Source organism: Triturus cristatus, chromosome 9 (genome assembly GCF_964204655.1).
Source record: "Triturus cristatus chromosome 9, aTriCri1.1, whole genome shotgun sequence".
Lineage (NCBI taxonomy): Eukaryota > Metazoa > Chordata > Amphibia > Caudata > Salamandridae > Triturus > Triturus cristatus.
Window position 1 is genome coordinate 1282875278 of NC_140592.1, and position 17438 is coordinate 1282892715.

Below are 17438 nucleotides of genomic sequence, written 5' to 3' on the forward strand. Positions count from 1 at the left end.
GCCCACATGCCACTTCATGGGCCACACGCCACCTCATGGGCCACACGCCACCTCATGGGCCACACGCCACCTCATTGGCCACGCGCCACCTCATGAGCCATGCTTCACCTCACAGACCACTCACCCACATTTATGAAACCTGCACATACCTGCAGAATCTACACAAACTCGATCCTATGGCCCCTTGCAATGTATTTGTGGTCCCTTGCATAAGTCCGCAGACACTGCACAGATGTGAGCATCCTGTGCATGCATGTAGATCTTGCACAAACGTATCCCTCATGCACATACCTGTGGGATTTGCACACATCCAGAGTCTGTTGCCAGAGCATTGCTAACACCCTTCTTCCGTTCTCTCTCTCTCTCTCTTGTACCCAGGCTGGAGCGGTTGGTGGATGTACTCAGGAAGAAGGTTGGCACCGGGACACTGCGGACTATGATCTGATGGCATTTAGGGCGGTGACTTCCAAATGCCCTCACATCTACTTGCTGACTGGAAGGCATCATGAGACTTGGCACACATGCCTTCTTCAGTTTTGTGAATACTTGTGAATAATGGAGGGCAATCTTTCACTGTGAAACCTTGTGATCCAGAAGCTCCCTGGCACGTTTCCCTGCGAGTGGAACTTGTGTCTCTAAATATGTTACTGCCCCGCATTCAGCATTGCCATCTTCATATATTACTGCCTTGCCAGCCCTGCAGTGTCATCTTTCTATAGTACTGCCTTCCCAGTGCTGCAGAGTTGGTTACCTTCATATAGTACTGTCCAGCCAGTTTAGCGGTACCTCTCTCTGTTGTATATTTCTGCCTGACCAGCGGCAAAGTTCCTGTCGCCATCATGTAGCACTGTCTGGTCAGGGTTGCAGTATCTCTTACCTTCGTATAGTACTGCCTGCCCAGCAGCATAGTGTGTGTCAGCTTCACATAGTACTGCCTGGCCAGTGGTGCAGTTTTTACAGCGCGTTGTCTCTTATCTTAATATAGTACTTCCCCACTAGCGCTGCATGGCTGCGGTACCTTGTCTGCTACCTTCGTATAGTACTGTTTGGCTAACAGCACAGTGTCTGCGGGACCAGGTCTGTTACCTTTGTAAAGAACTGCCTGACCAGCAGTGCAGTGTCTTTTACCTTCATATAATACTGCCTGGCTAACAGGTCAGTGTCTGCTACCTTCATATAATACTGCCTGGCTAACAGCTCAGTGTCTGCTCCCTTCATATAGTACTGCCTGGCTATCAGCTCAGTGTCTGCTCCCTTCACATAGTACTGCCTAACAGCTCAGTGTCTTCTACCTCCATATAATACTGCCTGACTAACAGCTCAGTGTTTTCTACCTTCATATAGTACTGCCTGGCTAACAGCTCAGTGTCTGCTCCCTTCATATAGTACTGCCTGGCTAACAGCTCAGTGTCTGCTACATTCATATAGTACTGCCTGGCTAACAGCTCAGTGTCTGCTCCCTCCACATAATACTGCCTGGCTAACAGCTCAGTGTCTGCTCCCTTCATATAGTACTGCCTGGCTAATAGTCAGTGTCTGTTCCCTTCATATAATACTGCCTGGCTAACAGCTCAGTGTCTGCTCCCTTCATATAGTACTGCCTGGATAATAGTCAGTGTCTGCCCCCTTCACATAGTACTGCCTAACAGCTCAGTGTCTTCTACCTCCATATAATACTGCCTGGCTAACAGCTCAGTGTCTGCTCCCTTCACATAGTACTGCCTAACAGCTCAGTGTCTTCTACCTCCATGTAATACTGCCTGGCTAACTGCTCAATGTCTGCTACATTCATATAGCACTGCCTGGCTAACATCTCAGTTTAGTTTACCTTCACATAGTACTGCCTGTCTAGAGGCACAGAGTCTATTACCTTCATGCAGCCCTCCTTGGCCAGCAGCACAATGTGTGTCAGCTACATACAGTAGTACCTGGCCAGTGGTAATATGTCTGTTACTTTCATATAATACTGCCTGGCCAGTGGTAACATGTCTGCTACTTTCATATAATACTGCCTACCTAGTGGTAATATATTTGTTACTTTCATACAATACTGCCTCGCCACTGCTAATGTGTCTGTTACTTTCATATAACGCTTCTTGGGGTTACTCGCTCTTTTGATGGTAAATACCCTGTTCCTCTCAGTTGCCCCCCTGTTGATGGTAAATACCATGTTCTCCTCAGCTCTTGCCCTCTCTGTTGATGGTAAATATCCTGTTTCTCTCCTCTGTTCTCCTCTCTGTTAATGGTAAATACCCCGTTCTTCTGCACTGTTGACCCCTCTTTTGATGGTGAATACCCTCTTCCTCTCTGCTTTTGACCTTTTGGGTGATGGTAAATACCCCATTCCTCTTCTCTATTGCCATCACTGATGGTGGCAGCCCAGTTTCTCTCTGCTGTTGCCCTCTCTGTTGATGGTAAATACCCTGTTCATCTCTGTTGGTACCATCTCTGTTGATGGTACATACCCTGTTCCTCTCTGCTGTTGCTCTCTCTGTTGATGGCGAATACCCTGTTCTCCACTGTTCCCCCCTCTCTTGATGGTAAATACCCTTTTCCTCTCCTCGGTTGCCCTCTCTGTTGATGGTAAATGCCCTGTTCCTCTCTGCTGTTGCCCTCTCTGTTGGTTCTGTTAATGGTAAATACCCTGTTCCTTTCCTCTGTTGCCCCCTCTGTTGATGGTAAATACCCTGTTCCTCTCGTGGTTGCCCTCTCTGTCGATGGTAAGTACCCTGTTCTCTGTTGCCACCTCTATTGGTGGTAAATACCCTGTTCTTCTCTGCTGTTGCCCCCTCTATCAATGGTAAATACCCCTTTCCTCCCCTCTGTTGCCCTCTCTATTGATGGTAAATACCCCGTTCCTCTCCGCTTAACTTCCAAGCAAATGTGGTCTGCATAGGTCGCAATGTCTGGGAGTCAGGAGTCAAGTCTGCTGGGGTCGCAGTGTCAGGAACTCTGGAAGTCAAGTGTCAGGGAGTCTGGAGTCAGGTCTGCATGGGTCGCGGTGTCAGGGTGTCTGAACTCAGGTCTGCATAGGTCGCGGTGTAATGGAGTATGGAGTCAGGTCTGCATGGGTTGCGATGTCAGGGAGTCTGGAAGTCAGGTCTGCATGGGTCGCGGTGTCAGGGAGTCGGGAGTTAGGTCTGCTGGGGTCACGGTGTCAGGGAGTCTGCAAGTCAGGTCTGAATGGGTCACGGTGTCTGGGAGTCTGGAAGTCAGGTCTGCATGGGTCACCGTGTCTGGGAGTCAGGTCTGCATGGGTGTGGGGTCATGGTGTCTGGAGTCAGGTCTGCATGGGTCGCAATGTCAGGGAGTCAGGTCTGCTGGGGTCAAGGTGTCAGGGAGTCTGGAGTCAGGTCTGCTGGGGTCGTGGTGTCATGAAGTTTGGAAGTCAGGTCTGCATGGGTCGCGGTGTCATGGAGTCTGACAGTCAGGTCTGCATGGGTTGTCGTGTCAGGGAGGGAGTCGGGTCTGCATGGGTGGCAGTGTCAGGGAGTCTGGAGTCAGGTCTGCATGGGTCGCAGTGTCGGGGAGCCTGGAAGTCAGGTCTGCATGGGTTGTGGTTTCAGGGAGTCTGGAGTCAGGTCTGCATGGGTCGCGGTGTCAGGTAGTCTGAACTCAGGTCTGCATAGGTTGCAGTGTCAGGGAGTCTGGAGTCAGGTCTGCAGGGGTCACGGTGTCAGGTAGTTTGAACTCAGGTCTGCATAGGTTGCAGTGTCAGGGAGTCTGGAGTCAGGTCTGCTGGGGTCGCAGTGTCAGGGAGTCTGGAGTCAGGTCTGCATGGGTCGCAGTGTCTGGAGCCTGGAAGTCAGGTCGGCATGGGTTGTGGTTTCAGGGAGTCTGGAGTCAGGTCTGCTTGGGTTGCAGTGTCAGGGAGTCTGGAGTCAGATCTGCTGGGGTTGCAGTGTCAGGGAGTCTGGAAGTCAGGTCTGCATGGGTCGCGGTGTGAGGGAGACAGGTCTGCATGGGTTATGGTGTCAGGGAGTCTGGAGTCAGGTCTGCTGGGGTCGCGGTATCAGGGAGTCTAGAAGTCAGGTCGTATGGGTCACAGTGTCATGGAGTCTGGAAGTCAGGTCTTCTGGGGTCGTGGTGTCAAGGAGTCTGGAAGTCAGGTCTGCATGGGTCGCGATGTCAGGGAGTCTAGAGTCAGGTCTGCTGGGGTCACGGTGTCAGGGAGTCTGGAAGTCAGGTACGCTGGGGTCACAGTGTCAGAAGCTGCTGTTGGGGTCAGTGATGTGAGAGAGCGGTACCTGCCAGGAACACCCCAAAGAGTGCAGCTACAAGGGCCACATCCTTTCTATGCATAGACACATCCCACCTACAAGGGGACTGGAATGTTGGCATTGGTAAAACGTTTTCCTTCACTTTTCAGCTTAAGGCAGGGGGGATTTGTGCCGCAGGGTGCCCGGATCTGCATTGGGTTTCTTCAGAAGTGGAAGTATTCACCTGAGTGGTCCTGGAGACAAAACATCTCACCATGGCTCGTGGACTGTCTCAGAAGGCGAGATAGCCGCAGAAAACAAGATGGCTGCCTCAGTTCCTTAACTCTTCTGAAAAGCTCTTGAGATGAGGCCAGAATAATAATCAGTAGTCGCTCACGCCTGCTTCTTCTAGCTGGATTGCTTGTTGCTCCCTATACCGCGCAGGAGGACGTTGGTGCTCAGAGAGGACTTGACAGGTAGCGGCTCAACGCTTATGAAAAACCCTGTGTCAAAGCCTGTAGACAGAGGCTTATTAAAGGCAATCAGCAGTAGCTGATTGAATATGAAAACCCTATATCGGAGCAATATGGAGGAATTATTTATTGTGTTTAGCTAGGTTTACACTGTTTGGTGTTTCCTCATGTTAATGTTTATATATAGTATTGAGCTGTATGTATAATAAAGTACCTTTTCTTTTAATGTGAAGCGTATGTTGGCCTGGTAGCATTACTGAACTCTGTTGTCTCTGCACAGTTTTTAGATTATCACCCACACCAGCCTCAGGTGCAAGCCTTAGACAGGAGCAGATCCCAAGCCATAAACCAGGGCAGCTCACAAGCCTTAGACCGGGGCGGTTCCCAAGCCTTAGACAGGAGCGCCTTCCAAGCCATAGACCTCGGCGGCTGCCAAGCCTTAGACCGAGGCGGCTCCCAAGCCTTAGACCAGGGCGGCTCCCAAGCCTTAGACCTGGGCAGCTCCCAAGCCTTAGACCGGGGCAGCTCCCAAGCCTTGGACCGGGGAGGCTCCCAAGCCATAGACAGGGGAGGCTCCCCACTTTGAGAGGGCGGCTCCCAAGCCTTAGAAAGGGGCGGCTCCCAAGCCTTAGACAGGGAGGCTCTCAAGCCTTAGACAGGGAGGCTCTCAAGCCTTAGACAGGGAGGCTCTCAAGCCTTAGACAGGGAGGCTCTCAAGCCTTAGAAAGGAATGGCTCCCAATCCTTGGACAGGTTAGACTCCACTACTTTGAGAAAGGCAGCTCCTAAGCCTTGGACCGGGGCAGCTCTCAGGCCTTGGACAGGGGCAGCTCTCAAGCCTTGGACAGGGGCAGCTCTCAAGCCTTGGACAGGAGCAGCTCTCAAGCCTTGGACAGGGGCAGCTCCCAAGCCTTAGAAAGGGGCAGCTCCCAAGCCTTAGAAAGGGGCAGCTCCGAATCCTTAGACAGGGGAGGCTCCCAAGCCTAAGACAGGGGAGGCTCCCCTACTTTGAGAGGGGTGGCTCCCAAGCCTTAGAAAGGGGTGGCTCCCAATCCTTGGACAGGGGCGGCTCCCAAGCCTTAGAATGGGTCAGCTCCCAATCCTTTACCAGGGGAGGCTCCCAAGCCTTAGACGGGCAGTTCCCAATCCTTTGACACTGGAGCCTTCGTGGAGGCTCCCCTACTTTGAGAGGGGCAGCTCCCAAGCCTTAGAAAGAGGAGGCTCCCAATCCTTGGACAGGGGCGGCTCCCAAGCCTTAGAAAGGGATGGCTCCCAAGCCTTAGAAAGGGATGGCTCCCAAGCCTTAGAAAGGTGAGACTTCCTTACTTTGAGAGGGACGGTACCCAAGCCTTAGACAGGGGCGGCTGCCAAGCCTTAGAGAGGCTCCCAAGCCTTAGACAGGGGCTGCTCCCAAGCCTTAGCCAGGGGGGGCTCCCACACTTTAGAAAGGAATGGCTCCCAAGCCTTTGACAGCGGCGACTTCCAAGCCTTTGACAGCGGCAGCTCCCAAGCCTTTGACAGCGCCGGCTCCCAAGCCTTTGACAACGCCGGCTTCCAAGCCTTTGACAGGGGCGGCTCCCAAGCCTTAGACAGGGGCGGCTCCCAAACCTTATACAGGGGTGGCTTCCAAGCCTTAGACAGGGGTAGCTCCCAAGCCTTAGACAGGGGCGTCTTCCAAGCCTTAGACAGGGGCAGCTCCCAAGCCTTAGACAGGGGCGGCTTCCAAGCCTTAAACCAGGGCAGCTCCCAAGCCTTAGACCGGGGCGGCTCCCAAGCCTTAGACCGGGGCGGCTCCCAAGCCTTAGACCGGGGCGGCTCCCAAGCCTTAGACCGGGCGGCTCCCAAGCCTTAGACCGGGGCTGCTCCCAAGCCTTAGCCGGGGGGGGCTCCCACACTTTAGAAAGGAATGGCTCCCAATCCTTAGAAAGGGGCAGCTCCCATTCCTTAGGGGAGGCTCCCAAGCCTTAGACAGGGTAGGCTCCCAAGCCTTAGACAGGGGAGGCTCCCAAGCCTTAGACAGGGAGGCTCCCAAGTCTTTGTCAGCGGCGACTTCCAAGCCTTTGACAGCGGCAGCTCCCAAGCCTTTGATAGCGCCGTCTCCCAAGCCTTTGACAACGCCGGCTCCCAAGCCTTTGACAGGGGCGGCTCCCAAGCCTTAGACAGGGGCGGCTCCCAAGCCTTAGACAGGAGTGGCTCCCAAGCCTTAGACAGGGGTGGCTTCCAAGCCTTAGACAGGGGTAGCTCCCAAGCCTTAGACAGGGGCGGCTTCCAAGCCTTAGACAGGGGCGGCTCCCAAGCCTTAAACCGGGGCGGCTCCCAAGCCTTAGACAGGGGTGGCTTCCAAGCCTTAGACAGGGGCGGCTTCCAAGCCTTAGACAGGGGCGGCTTCCAAGCCTTAAACCGGGGCGGCTTCCAAGCCTTAGACCAGGGCGGCTCCCAAGCCTAGGAGTAGGGCGGCTCCCAAGCCTAGGACTGGGGCGACTCCCAAGCCTTGGTCCTGGGAGGCTCCCAAGCCATAGACAGGGGAGGCTCCCCCACTTTGAGAGGGCGGCTCCCAAGCCTTAGAAAGGGGCGGCTCCCAAGCCTTAGACAGGGAGGCTCTCAAGCCTTAGAAAGGGATGGCTCCCAATCCTTGGACAGGTTAGACTCCACTACTTTGAGAAAGGCAGCTCCCAAGCCTTGGACAGAGGCAGCTCCCAAGCCTTGGACAGAGGCAGCTCTCAGGCCTTGGACAGGGGCAGCTCTCAGGCCTTGGACAGGGGCAGCTCTCAGGCCTTGGACAGGGGCAGCTCTCAAGCCTTGGACAGGGGCAGCTCTCAAGCCTTGGACAGGGGCAGCTCTCAAGCCTTGGACAGGGGCAGCTCTCAAGCCTTGGACAGGGGCAGCTCTCAAGCCTTGGACAGGGGCAGCTCTCAAGCCTTGGACAGGGGCAGCTCTCAAGCCTTGGACAGGGGCAGCTCTCAAGCCTTAGAAAGGGGCAGCTCCAAAGCCTTAGAAAGGGGCAGCTCCCAATCCTTAGACAGGGGAGGCGCCCAAGCCTAAGACAGGGGAGGCTCCCCTACTTTGAGAGAGGTGGCTCCCAAGCCTTAGAAAGAGGTGGCTCCCAAGCCTTAGAAAGGGGTGGCTCCCAATCCTTGGACAGGGGCGGCTGCCAAGCCTTAGAAAGGGTCAGCTCCCAATCCTTTAACAGGGGAGGCTCCCAAGCCTTAGACGGGCAGTTCCCAAGCCTTTGACACTGGAGGCTCCCAAGCCTTTGTGGAGGCTCCCCTACTTTGAGAGGGGCAGCTCCCAAGCCTTAGAAAGAGGCAGCTCCCAATCCTTGGACATGGGCGGCTCCCAAGCCTTAGAGAGGGGAGGCTTCCTTACTTTGAGAGGGACGGTACCCAAGCCTTATACAGGGGCGGCTCCCAAGCCTTAGCCGGGGGGGGGCTCCCAAGCCTTAGAAAGGAATGGCGTCCAATCCTTAGAAATGGGCGGCTCCCAATCCTTAGGGGACGCTCCCAAGCCTTAGACAGAGGAGGTTCCCAAGCCTTAGACGGGGGAGGCTCCCAAGTCCTAGATGCGGGAGGCTCCGAAGCCTTTGACAGGGGCGGCTCCCAAGCCTTTGACAGGGGCGGCTTCCAAGCCTTTGACAGGGGCAGCTCCCAAGCCTTTGACAGTGACGGCTCACAAGCCTTTGACAGGGGTGGCTCCCAAGCCTTTGACAGGGGCAGCTTGACAGGGGTGGCCCCCAAGCCTTTGACAGGGACGGCTCCGAAGCCTTGACAGGGGTGGCTCCCAAGCCTTTGACAGGGGTGGCTCCCAAGCCTTTGACAGTGGCGGCTCCCAAGCCTTAGACAGGGGTGGCTCCCAAGCCTTAGAAAGGGGAAGGGCCCAAGCCTTAGACAGGGGAGGCTCCCAGGCATTAGACAGGGGGGACTCCCCTACTGTGAGAGGGGCGACTCCCAGGGCTTAGAAAGGGGCACCTACCAAGCCTTAGACAGGGGAGACTCCCCTACTTTGAGAGGGGCGGCTCCCAAGCCTTAGAAAGGGGCAGCTCCCAATCCTTAGACAGAGGAGGCTCCCAGGCCTTAGACAAGGGAGACTCCCCTACTTTGAGTGGGGCAGCTCCCAAGGCTTAGAAAGGGGCAGCTCCAAATCCTTGGACAGGGGCGGGTCTCAAGCCTTAGAAATGGGCGGCGCCCAAGCCTTAGAAATGGGCGGCTCCCAGGCCTTAGGGGCGGCTCCCAAGCCTTAGACAGGGGCGGCTTCCAAGCCTTAGACAGGGGCGGCTCCCAAGCCTTAGACAGGGGAGGCTCCCAGGTCTTGGACAGGGGAGACTCCCCTAGTTTGAGAAGGGCGGCTTCCAAGCCTTAGAAAGGGTCAGCTCCTAATCCATGGACAGGGGCAGCTCCCAAGCCTTTGAAAGGGTCGGCTCCCCTACTTTGAGAGGGGTGGCTCCCAAGCCTAAGGCTTGGGAGACAGGGGAGGCTCCCAAGCCTTAGACAGGGGAGGCTTCCCTACTTTGAGAGGGGGGCTCCCAAGCCTTACACAGGGGTGACTCCCAAGCCTTAGGGGCGGTTCCCAAGCCTTAGACAGGGGAGGCTCCTAGGCATTAGACAGGGGAGACTCCCCTACTGTGAGGGGGGCGACTCCCAGGGCTTAGAAAGGGGCACCTACCAAGCCTTCGACAGGGGCGGCTCCCAATCCTTTGACAGGGGAGGCTCCCAGGCCTTAGACAGGGGAGACTCCCCTACTTTGAGAGGGGCGGCTCCCAAGCCTTAGAAAGGGGCAGCTCCCAATCCTTAGACAGAGGAGGCTCCCAGGCCTTAGACAAGGGAGACTCCCCTACTTTGAGAGGGCGGCTCCCAAGGCTTAGAAAGGGGCAGCTCCCAATCCTTAGACAGAGGAGGCTCCCAGGCCTTAGACAAGGGAGACTCCCCTACTTTGAGAGGGCGGCTCCCAAGGCATAGAAAGGGGCAGCTCCCAATCCTTGGACAGGCGTTGCTTCCAAGCCTTAGAAATGGGCGGCTCCTAGACCTTAGACAGGGGCGGCTCCTAGACCTTAGACAGGGGTGGCTCCCAGGCCTTAGACAGGGGCGGCTCTCAGGCCTTAGACAGGGGCGGCTCTCACGCCTTAGACAGGGGCGGCTCCCACACCTTAGACAGGGGCGGCTCCCACACCTTAGACAGGGGCGGCTCCCACACCTTAGACAGGGGCTGCTCCCACGCCTTAGACAGGGGCGGCTCCCACGCCTTAGACAGGAGCGGTTCCCACGCCTTAGACAGGGGCGGCTCCCACGCCTTAGACAGGGGCGGCTCCCACGCCTTAGACAAGGGCGGCTCTCACGCCTTAGACAAGGCCGGCTGCCAAGCCTTCGACAGGGGCGGCTCCCAATCCTTCGCCAGGGGAGGCTCCCAGGTCTTGGACAGGGGAGACTCCCCTAGTTTGAGAGCGGCGGCTTCCAAGCCTTAGAAAGGGTCAGCTCCCAATCCTTGGACAGGGGCAGCTCCCAAGCCTTTGAAAGGGCCAGCTCCCTTACTTTGAGAGGGGTGGCTCCCGAGCCTAAGGCTTGAGAGACAGGGGAGGCTCCCAAGCCTTAGACAGGGGAGGCTTCCCTACTTTGAGAGGGGTGGCTCCCAATTCTTGGACAGGGGCGGCCCCAATTCTTGGACAGGGGCGGCTCCCAAGCCTTAGAAGGGGAGGTTCCCAAGCCTTAGTCAGTAGAGGCTCCCCTACTTTAAGAGGGACGCCTCCCAAGCCTTAGACAGGGGCAGCTCCAAAGCCTTAGACAGTGAAGGAGGCTCCCCTACTTTGAGAGTGGTGGCTCACAAGCCTTAGAAGGGGGCGGCTCCCAAGCCTTAGAAAGGGGGAGCTCCCAATCCTTGGACATGGGTGGCTCCCAAACGATAGACAGGAGCAGCTTCCAAGCCTGAGAAAGGGGAGGCTCCCTTACTTTGAGAGGGGCAGCACACAAGCCATGGACAGGGAGGGCTTTCAATCCTTAGACAGTGGCAGCTCCCAAGCCATAGAAAGTGGTGGCTCCCAAGCCGAGACATGGAGGCTCACAAACCATAGACAGGGGAGGCCCCCCACTTTGAGAGGGAGGCTCCCAAGCCTTAGAAAGGTGCGGCTCCCAATCCTTAGACAGGGAGGCTCTCAAGCCTTAGAAAGGGATGACTCCCAATCCTTACATAGGGGTGGCTCCCAATCATTGGACAGGTTAGACTCCCCTACTTTGAGAAAGGCAGCTCCCAAGCCTTGGACAGGGGCAGCTCTCAAGCCTTGGACAGGGGCAGCTCCCAAGCCTTAGAAAGTGGCAGCTCCCAATCCTTGGACAGGGCTGGCTCCCAATACTAAATAAGGGGCAGCTCCCAAGCCTTAGACAGGGGCGACTCCCAATCCTTTGACAAGGGAGGCTCCCAGGCCTTGGACAGGGGAGACTCCCCTAGTTTGAGAGTTGCGGCTCCCAAGCCTTACAAAGGGGCAGCTCCCAAGCCTTATAAAGGAGCGGCTCCCAAGCCATAGAAAGGGGCAGCTCCCAATCCTTGGACAGGGGTGGCTCCCAAGCCTTAGAAAGTGGCAGCTCCGAAGCCTTAGAAAGGGGCGGCTCCCAAGCCTTAGAAAGGAACGGCTCCCAAGCCTTAGACAGGGGAGGCTCTCAAGCCTTAGAAAGGGGCGGCTCCAAGTCCTTGGACAGGGGCAGCTCCCATGCCTTAGACAGGGGAGGCTCACTTACTTAGAGAGGGGTGGCTCCCAAGCTTTAGCCAGGGGCGGCTGCCCTACTTTGAGAGGGGCAGCTCCCAAGCCTTAGACAGGGGCGGCTCCCAAGCCTTAGAAAGGGGTGGCTTTAATCCTTGGACATGGGTGGCTCCAAAGTCTTAGACAGGAGCGGCTCCCATGCCTTAGACAGGGGAGGCTCACTTACTTAGAGAGGGGTGGCTCCCAAGCTTTAGACAGGGGCGGCTCCAATCCTTAGACAAGGACGACTCCATTGCTTTAGAAAGGGGTGGCTCCCTAGTCTAAGAAACAGGTGTCTCCCAAGCCATAGAAAGGGGCGGCTCCCAATCATTGGACAGGTTAGACTCCCCTACTTTGAGAAAGGCAGCTCCCAAGCCTTGGACAGGGGCAGCTCTCAAGCCTTGGACAGGGGCAGCTCCCAAGCCTTAGAAAGTGGCAGCTCCCAATCCTTGGACAGGGCTGGCTCCCAATACTAAATAAGGGGCAGCTCCCAAGCCTTAGACAGGGGCAACTCCCAATCCTTTGACAAGGGAGGCTCCCAGGCCTTGGACAGGGGAGACTCCCCTAGTTTGAGAGGTGCGGCTCCCAAGCCTTACAAAGGGGCAGCTCCCAAGCCTTATAAAGGAGCGGCTCCCAAGCCATAGAAAGGGGCAGCTCCCAATCCTTGGACAGGGGTGGCTCCCAAGCCTTAGAAAGTGGCAGCTCCGAAGCCTTAGAAAGGGGCGGCTCCCAAGCCTTAGAAAGGAACGGCTCCTGTTGGACAGGCCACGTGAAGGGCTTGCTCCCTCCCCGCATGACAGGGCCCGAGCCCCGGCCCTCCAGGTGTTACCCACAGAAACAACCCGCACCCCGTCCCCAGACGGGACTCCTGCCCCCGGACCTCTCTGTATCATGGGGCCGAACCACTACCGGCTCCCTCGCCCGGCCCGGCCGCCATCTTGGACACTGCACCACGAGGCCGCGTGGCCTCAGCTCGACCCTAACCCTGGGCCTGGCCAGGCCCCGACATCCCGGCACCACCATCCACCCAGGAGGTGAACGGACCACTTGGCAGGTCGATGGGAGGAAGAAGTGTCGATGGCTCTCCCCCGCCAGGTGCCGCTCGCCCCCCAGCTCCCCCGGGCGCTGGCTCCACCCCCCTGCTGGGTGTCTGGACTCCCTCATCCCGGACCTCCCGACCGCCAAGTGCGAGGGTCCGGACATCAAAGGGCGCCAGACCTATAACTGGGGCAGCTCCAGAGCAGGAAGGGAGTTGTATCCTGGAGTCGAGAGACACCGTGAAGAACTCATCCCTGACGGACTACTGGCGCTGCCGTAGCCCTGCCTTGCGAACTATCGTCCTGCCTGCTGGCGCTGCCGCGGCCTTCTGCATCCTCCATCCTCGTCGGGACCTGCTGGCGCTGCCGCGGACCGTTGTAACTACCACCTTCACTGGGACCTGCTGGCGCTGCCGCGGACCGTTGTAACTACCATCCTCGTCGGGACCTGCTGGCGCTGCCGCGGACCGTTGTAACTACCACTTTCACTGGGACCTGCTGGCGCTGCCGCGGACCGTTGTAACTACCACCTTCACTGGGACCTGCTGGCGCTGCCGCGGACCGTTGTCACTACCACCTTCACCGGGACCTGCTGGCGCCGCCGCGGCCCGTCCATCTAGAACGCCGAGCTCGAGGATTGTGAGCTATCCATCATACCATCTCAGCTACCAGATTGGTAACAAGACTGTCCCGCTACCCCCTTTCCCAACCAAGAGACTAGAATCGAGGGGACCCCTGAGTCCTGACCTCCTTGTACCATTCTATCGTACCTAAAGATTGCTTATAAAGAACGTCAAAACCTTATCTTTGTGTGGTGTACATCTGTGGGGGGGAAGTTACTCGTCTGTACGATCGTTGGAGACGGCTCTCCCCGGAGACCTCTCCCCTTGTCCTCGGCCGACCCCCCCCGGTCCGTCTAACAGCTCCCAAGCCTTAGACAGGGGAGGCTCTCAAGCCTTAGAAAGGGGCGGCTCCAAGTCCTTGGACAGGGGCAGCTCCCATGCCTTAGACAGGGGAGGCTCACTTACTTAGAGAGGGGTGGCTCCCAAGCTTTAGCCAGGGGCGGCTGCCCTACTTTGAGAGGGGCAGCTCCCAAGCCTTAGACAGGGGCGGCTCCCAAGCCTTAGAAAGGGGTGGCTTACAATCCTTGGACATGGGTGGCTCCAAAGTCTTAGACAGGAGCGGCTCCCATGCCTTAGACAGGGGAGGCTCACTTACTTAGAGAGGGGTGGCTCCCAAGCTTTAGACAGGGGCGGCTCCAATCCTTAGACAAGGACGACTCCATTGCTTTAGAAAGGGGTGGCTCCCTAGTCTAAGAAACAGGTGTCTCCCAAGCCATAGAAAGGGGCGGCTCCCAAGCCTTACAAAGGGGCAGCTCCCAAGCCTTATAAAGGAGCAGCTCCCGAGCCTTATAAAGGAGCTGCTCTCAAGCCATAGAAAGGGGTGGCTCCCAAGCCTTAGAAAGAGGTGGCTTCCAAACCTTAGACAGGGGCGGTCCCCAAGCCATCGAAACGGGCGGCTCCCAAGCCATAGAAAGGGGCGGCTCCCAAGCCTTACAAAGGGGCAGCTCCCATGCCTTATAAAGGAGCAGCTCCCAAGCCTTATAAAGGAGCGGCTCCCAAGCCATAGAAAGGGGTGGCTCCCAAGCCTTAGAAAGGGGCGGCTCCCAATCCTTGGACAGGGGTGGCTCCCAAGCCTAAGAAAGTGGCAGCTCCGAAGCCTTAGAAAGGGGCAGCTCCCAAGCCTTAGAAAGGAACGTCTCCCAAGCCTTAGACAGGGGAGGCTCCCCTAATTTGAGAGGTGTGGCTCCCAAGCCTTAGAAAGGGGCGGCTCCCAATCCTTGGATGAGGCAGCTCCCAAGCCTTAGAAAGGGCTCCCAATCCTTGGACAGGGGTGACTTCCAAGCCTTAGCCAGGGGGGCTCCCTACCCTTAGAAGGAAATGGCTGTCAATCCTTAGAAAGGGGCAGACCCCAATCCTTAGGGGAGGCTCCCAAGCCTTTGACAGGGACAGCTCCCAAGCCTTAGATCGGGGCAGGTCCCTTGCCTTAGACAGGGGTGGCTCCCAAGGCTTAGAAAAGGGTAGCTCCCAAGTCTTAGACGTGGCTCCCTATCCTTAGACAGCGGCGGCTCCCAATCCTTAGACAGGGGCGGCTCCCAAGCCATATAATGTTACATAACGTGTATTTGTAAAGCACACGTTCACCCCTAATGGGGTATCTTGGCGCTGAATAACAGATGTTTATTGTTACCCAACTCAATGGTACTCATTTTATCGACCTTAGATGATGAAAGGCTGAGTGGACCCACCGGGATTTGAACCTGTGACCATGAGGTCGAACACAGGCCCCTGCAGTGGATGCATTAGTCCACTGAGCCACCAGACCCGGCTTCCATAGAAAGGGGCAGCTCCCAAGCCTTAGAAAGCGGCCGCTCCCAAGACTTAGACAGGGGCGGCTCCCAATCCTTAGACATGGGCGGCTCCCAAGCTTTAGAAAGAGGTGGCTCGCAATCCTTAGACAGAGGCTGCTCGCAATCCTTAGACAGGGGCGGCTCCCAATCCTCAGACAGGGGCAGCTCCCAAGCCTTAGAAAGGGGTGACTCCCAAGCCTTAGAAAGGGGTGGCTCCCAAGCCTTAGAAAGGGGCGACTCCCAATCCTTAGAAAGGGGTGGCTCCCAAGACAGAAAGAGGCAGCTCCCAATCCTTAGACAGGGGCGTCTCCCAAAGCTTAGAAAATGGCATCTCCCAAGCCTTAGAAAGGGGCGGGACCCAAGCCTTAGAAAGCGGCAGCTCCCAATCCTTAGACATGGTTAGCTCCCAAGCCTTTGACATGGGTGGCTCCCAAGCCTTAAATAGGGGAGGCTCCCCTAATTTGAGAGGTGTGGCTCCCAAGCCTTAGAAAGGGGCGACTCCCAATCCTTGGATGAGGCATGTGAGAAGTTGGCCTGGTATATGATGCTCACTAGTTAAAGTGATCACCTTGTACCATGCCAAGCAACCCTTATGGTGTGGTTGTAAGTCAACCTTTTCGGACTAGCTGCCCTAGTGGTAGCGTAGGCTAAGCAGTCTTTGAGGCTAAACTCGTGAAGCGTGTTAAGCCAGCTGTTTTACCAAATGTAACCCCCTTTTATACCAATGAAAGGACACCACACAGATATATATTCAAAATATATATGTATTTATTTCTCAAAGTAACCCCTAGTCTCTTTATGAGCACAGGAGCACAAATCGTCAAACAAGATTACAGTAGAATACACAGAAGTTGCACTTTATATGGATAGGCCCTGGTGGCCGCTCAAACCATATACTAAAATAGTGGTATAAGTACCACGAACAGAAAAGGGAAAAGGCCTAGGGCCTCTAGAATCGCTGGGCCTACAAGGAGCTAACTTCAGTTAGTGACCAGGAGGTCCACGGGTGGCGTGTGCAGAGCAAATAGTCACACGTGTGCTCCCATAGGTTTCAATGGGTGCGTAAAAAGTACAAAGTTACTGCAAAGAGGATCTTCCGGATGGACTAGGAACTCAAGATTTGGAACACAGGCACTAGAGATGTAATACTACACTTGGGCACAGGAGTGCCAGCTTTACCTCACCCACAGGAAGCGGGTGCATAGGCCTCGAAGTGCGTCGGGTTTCTTCTATCTGTTCCGTGGGGCCTGAAGACAAAGATGCTGCAGGCGGTCGGTCCGGGAGAGATGCGGTGGATCCAAGAGTGGATTGGAGATGTTGAAGACCTGTAAGCAGAGGGGACAGTGTTCACAGTCACTAGCCAGTGACCAGCGTGGCACCAGGTGGGTACCAGGCTGTGTCGGGTGCAAACAGGAAGAAAGGTGTAGCTTGTCTCTGCAGCCACGTGGTCCCTGGAGGTCGACGACGTCCAGGAGTCGGTTCACGAGCTGTCCCACGCAGGCTCTCGCTGTCGGCGGTGTCGGCGACTTGATCGAAGCAAACAAGCCTTGGCAAAAACAATTGTTGTAGGAGATGAAATAAGCTGATGGTTCTGACCAGCAAGGTCAGAGGGACTGCTCCTTTGGAGGGGAGCAAGGGCCAGTCTGGAGCAACCAGACCAGCGGTGTATTTCATGAAGTTCGTCGCCAAGATGGCTACTAGCCAGCGGGCCAGCAACCGGTTAGGCGCGTCGAGTGGCAAAATGCAGAAGGGCCCCACGCAGATCGTGGAGATGCTGGAGGGCTCACCTTTGGTGCAGATGCTGCTCGAGGGTCGGGCTTCTCAGATCCCAAAGCACAACTTGGAGGGAGCCTCGGTTGTTGCGCTTGCAGCTTGTCGTCGTCGTTCCAAGATGGCTGGCTCCACGTGTCTCGTTGCCTCCACGGGTCTCCTCTTTTCAGGGACTGTGGATCGGGCGGTGAGAGGTCTGGAGGTCCAGGTCTTGTCAGTCTCTGGGCTCGGGCTCCGGCGGGAGGCGGCGGCAAAGCAGACGTTGATTCGCTGGATGGTGCTTGCGTTAGCAAGGTGGTCACTCCCTGACCACAGGGGAGATTTCCTTCAGTCTTCTGTGCAGCAGAATGTCGAAGTTCCCGTCTTCTTCTTAGTTTCAAGTTGATTCCAGGATGTCTGAAGTCTTAGGACACAGCTCCTACCTTTAAGCGGATTCTAGGGGCCGGACTACCTGCTAGGTCCCTCCCTATGGGTGGGACCAGGAAGGGGGGTGGTTACACCCCCAATCCTTTGTCCAGCTCGCCCCAGGCCCGGGACTGGTGTGCCCCAGGACCGGTTTGAACTGGCATATGCACCGAGGCTCCTTGTGAGCCACAGGCATGTCTGGTTTCTTTCAAGCCCTACCTGACCAATACACAAAATCCTGTCTGGGGTGGTGCATGCACCTCCCCTGGCAGGAAACCCTTTGTCCACACCTCCCAAGCTGGAAGGACTCCCAGCAGCAGGAGGGCAGACTTGTGTCTGTGGTGGCAGCATCCATTTTGTGGAGCTGAGGCTATGTCTGATTTTACCCGGGTTTCAGGTACTGTACATGTCGTGTCCCTCTAGA

At 56.3% G+C, this 17438-nt stretch overlaps 1 protein-coding gene across 1 annotated transcript in view; it reads left to right on the plus strand.

Moving 5' to 3' along the window:
- MIPOL1 (mirror-image polydactyly 1) overlaps positions 1-4898 on the plus strand; it is a 1493682-nt gene extending 1488784 nt beyond the window's left edge. Inside the window, exon 16 of the mRNA XM_085627930.1 lies at positions 379-4898. Coding sequence (XP_085484056.1) covers positions 379-445 — 67 coding nt within the window. The 3' untranslated portion in view covers positions 446-4898. The remainder of the gene's footprint in view (positions 1-378) is intronic.
- Positions 4899-17438: the final 12540 nt, after the last annotated feature.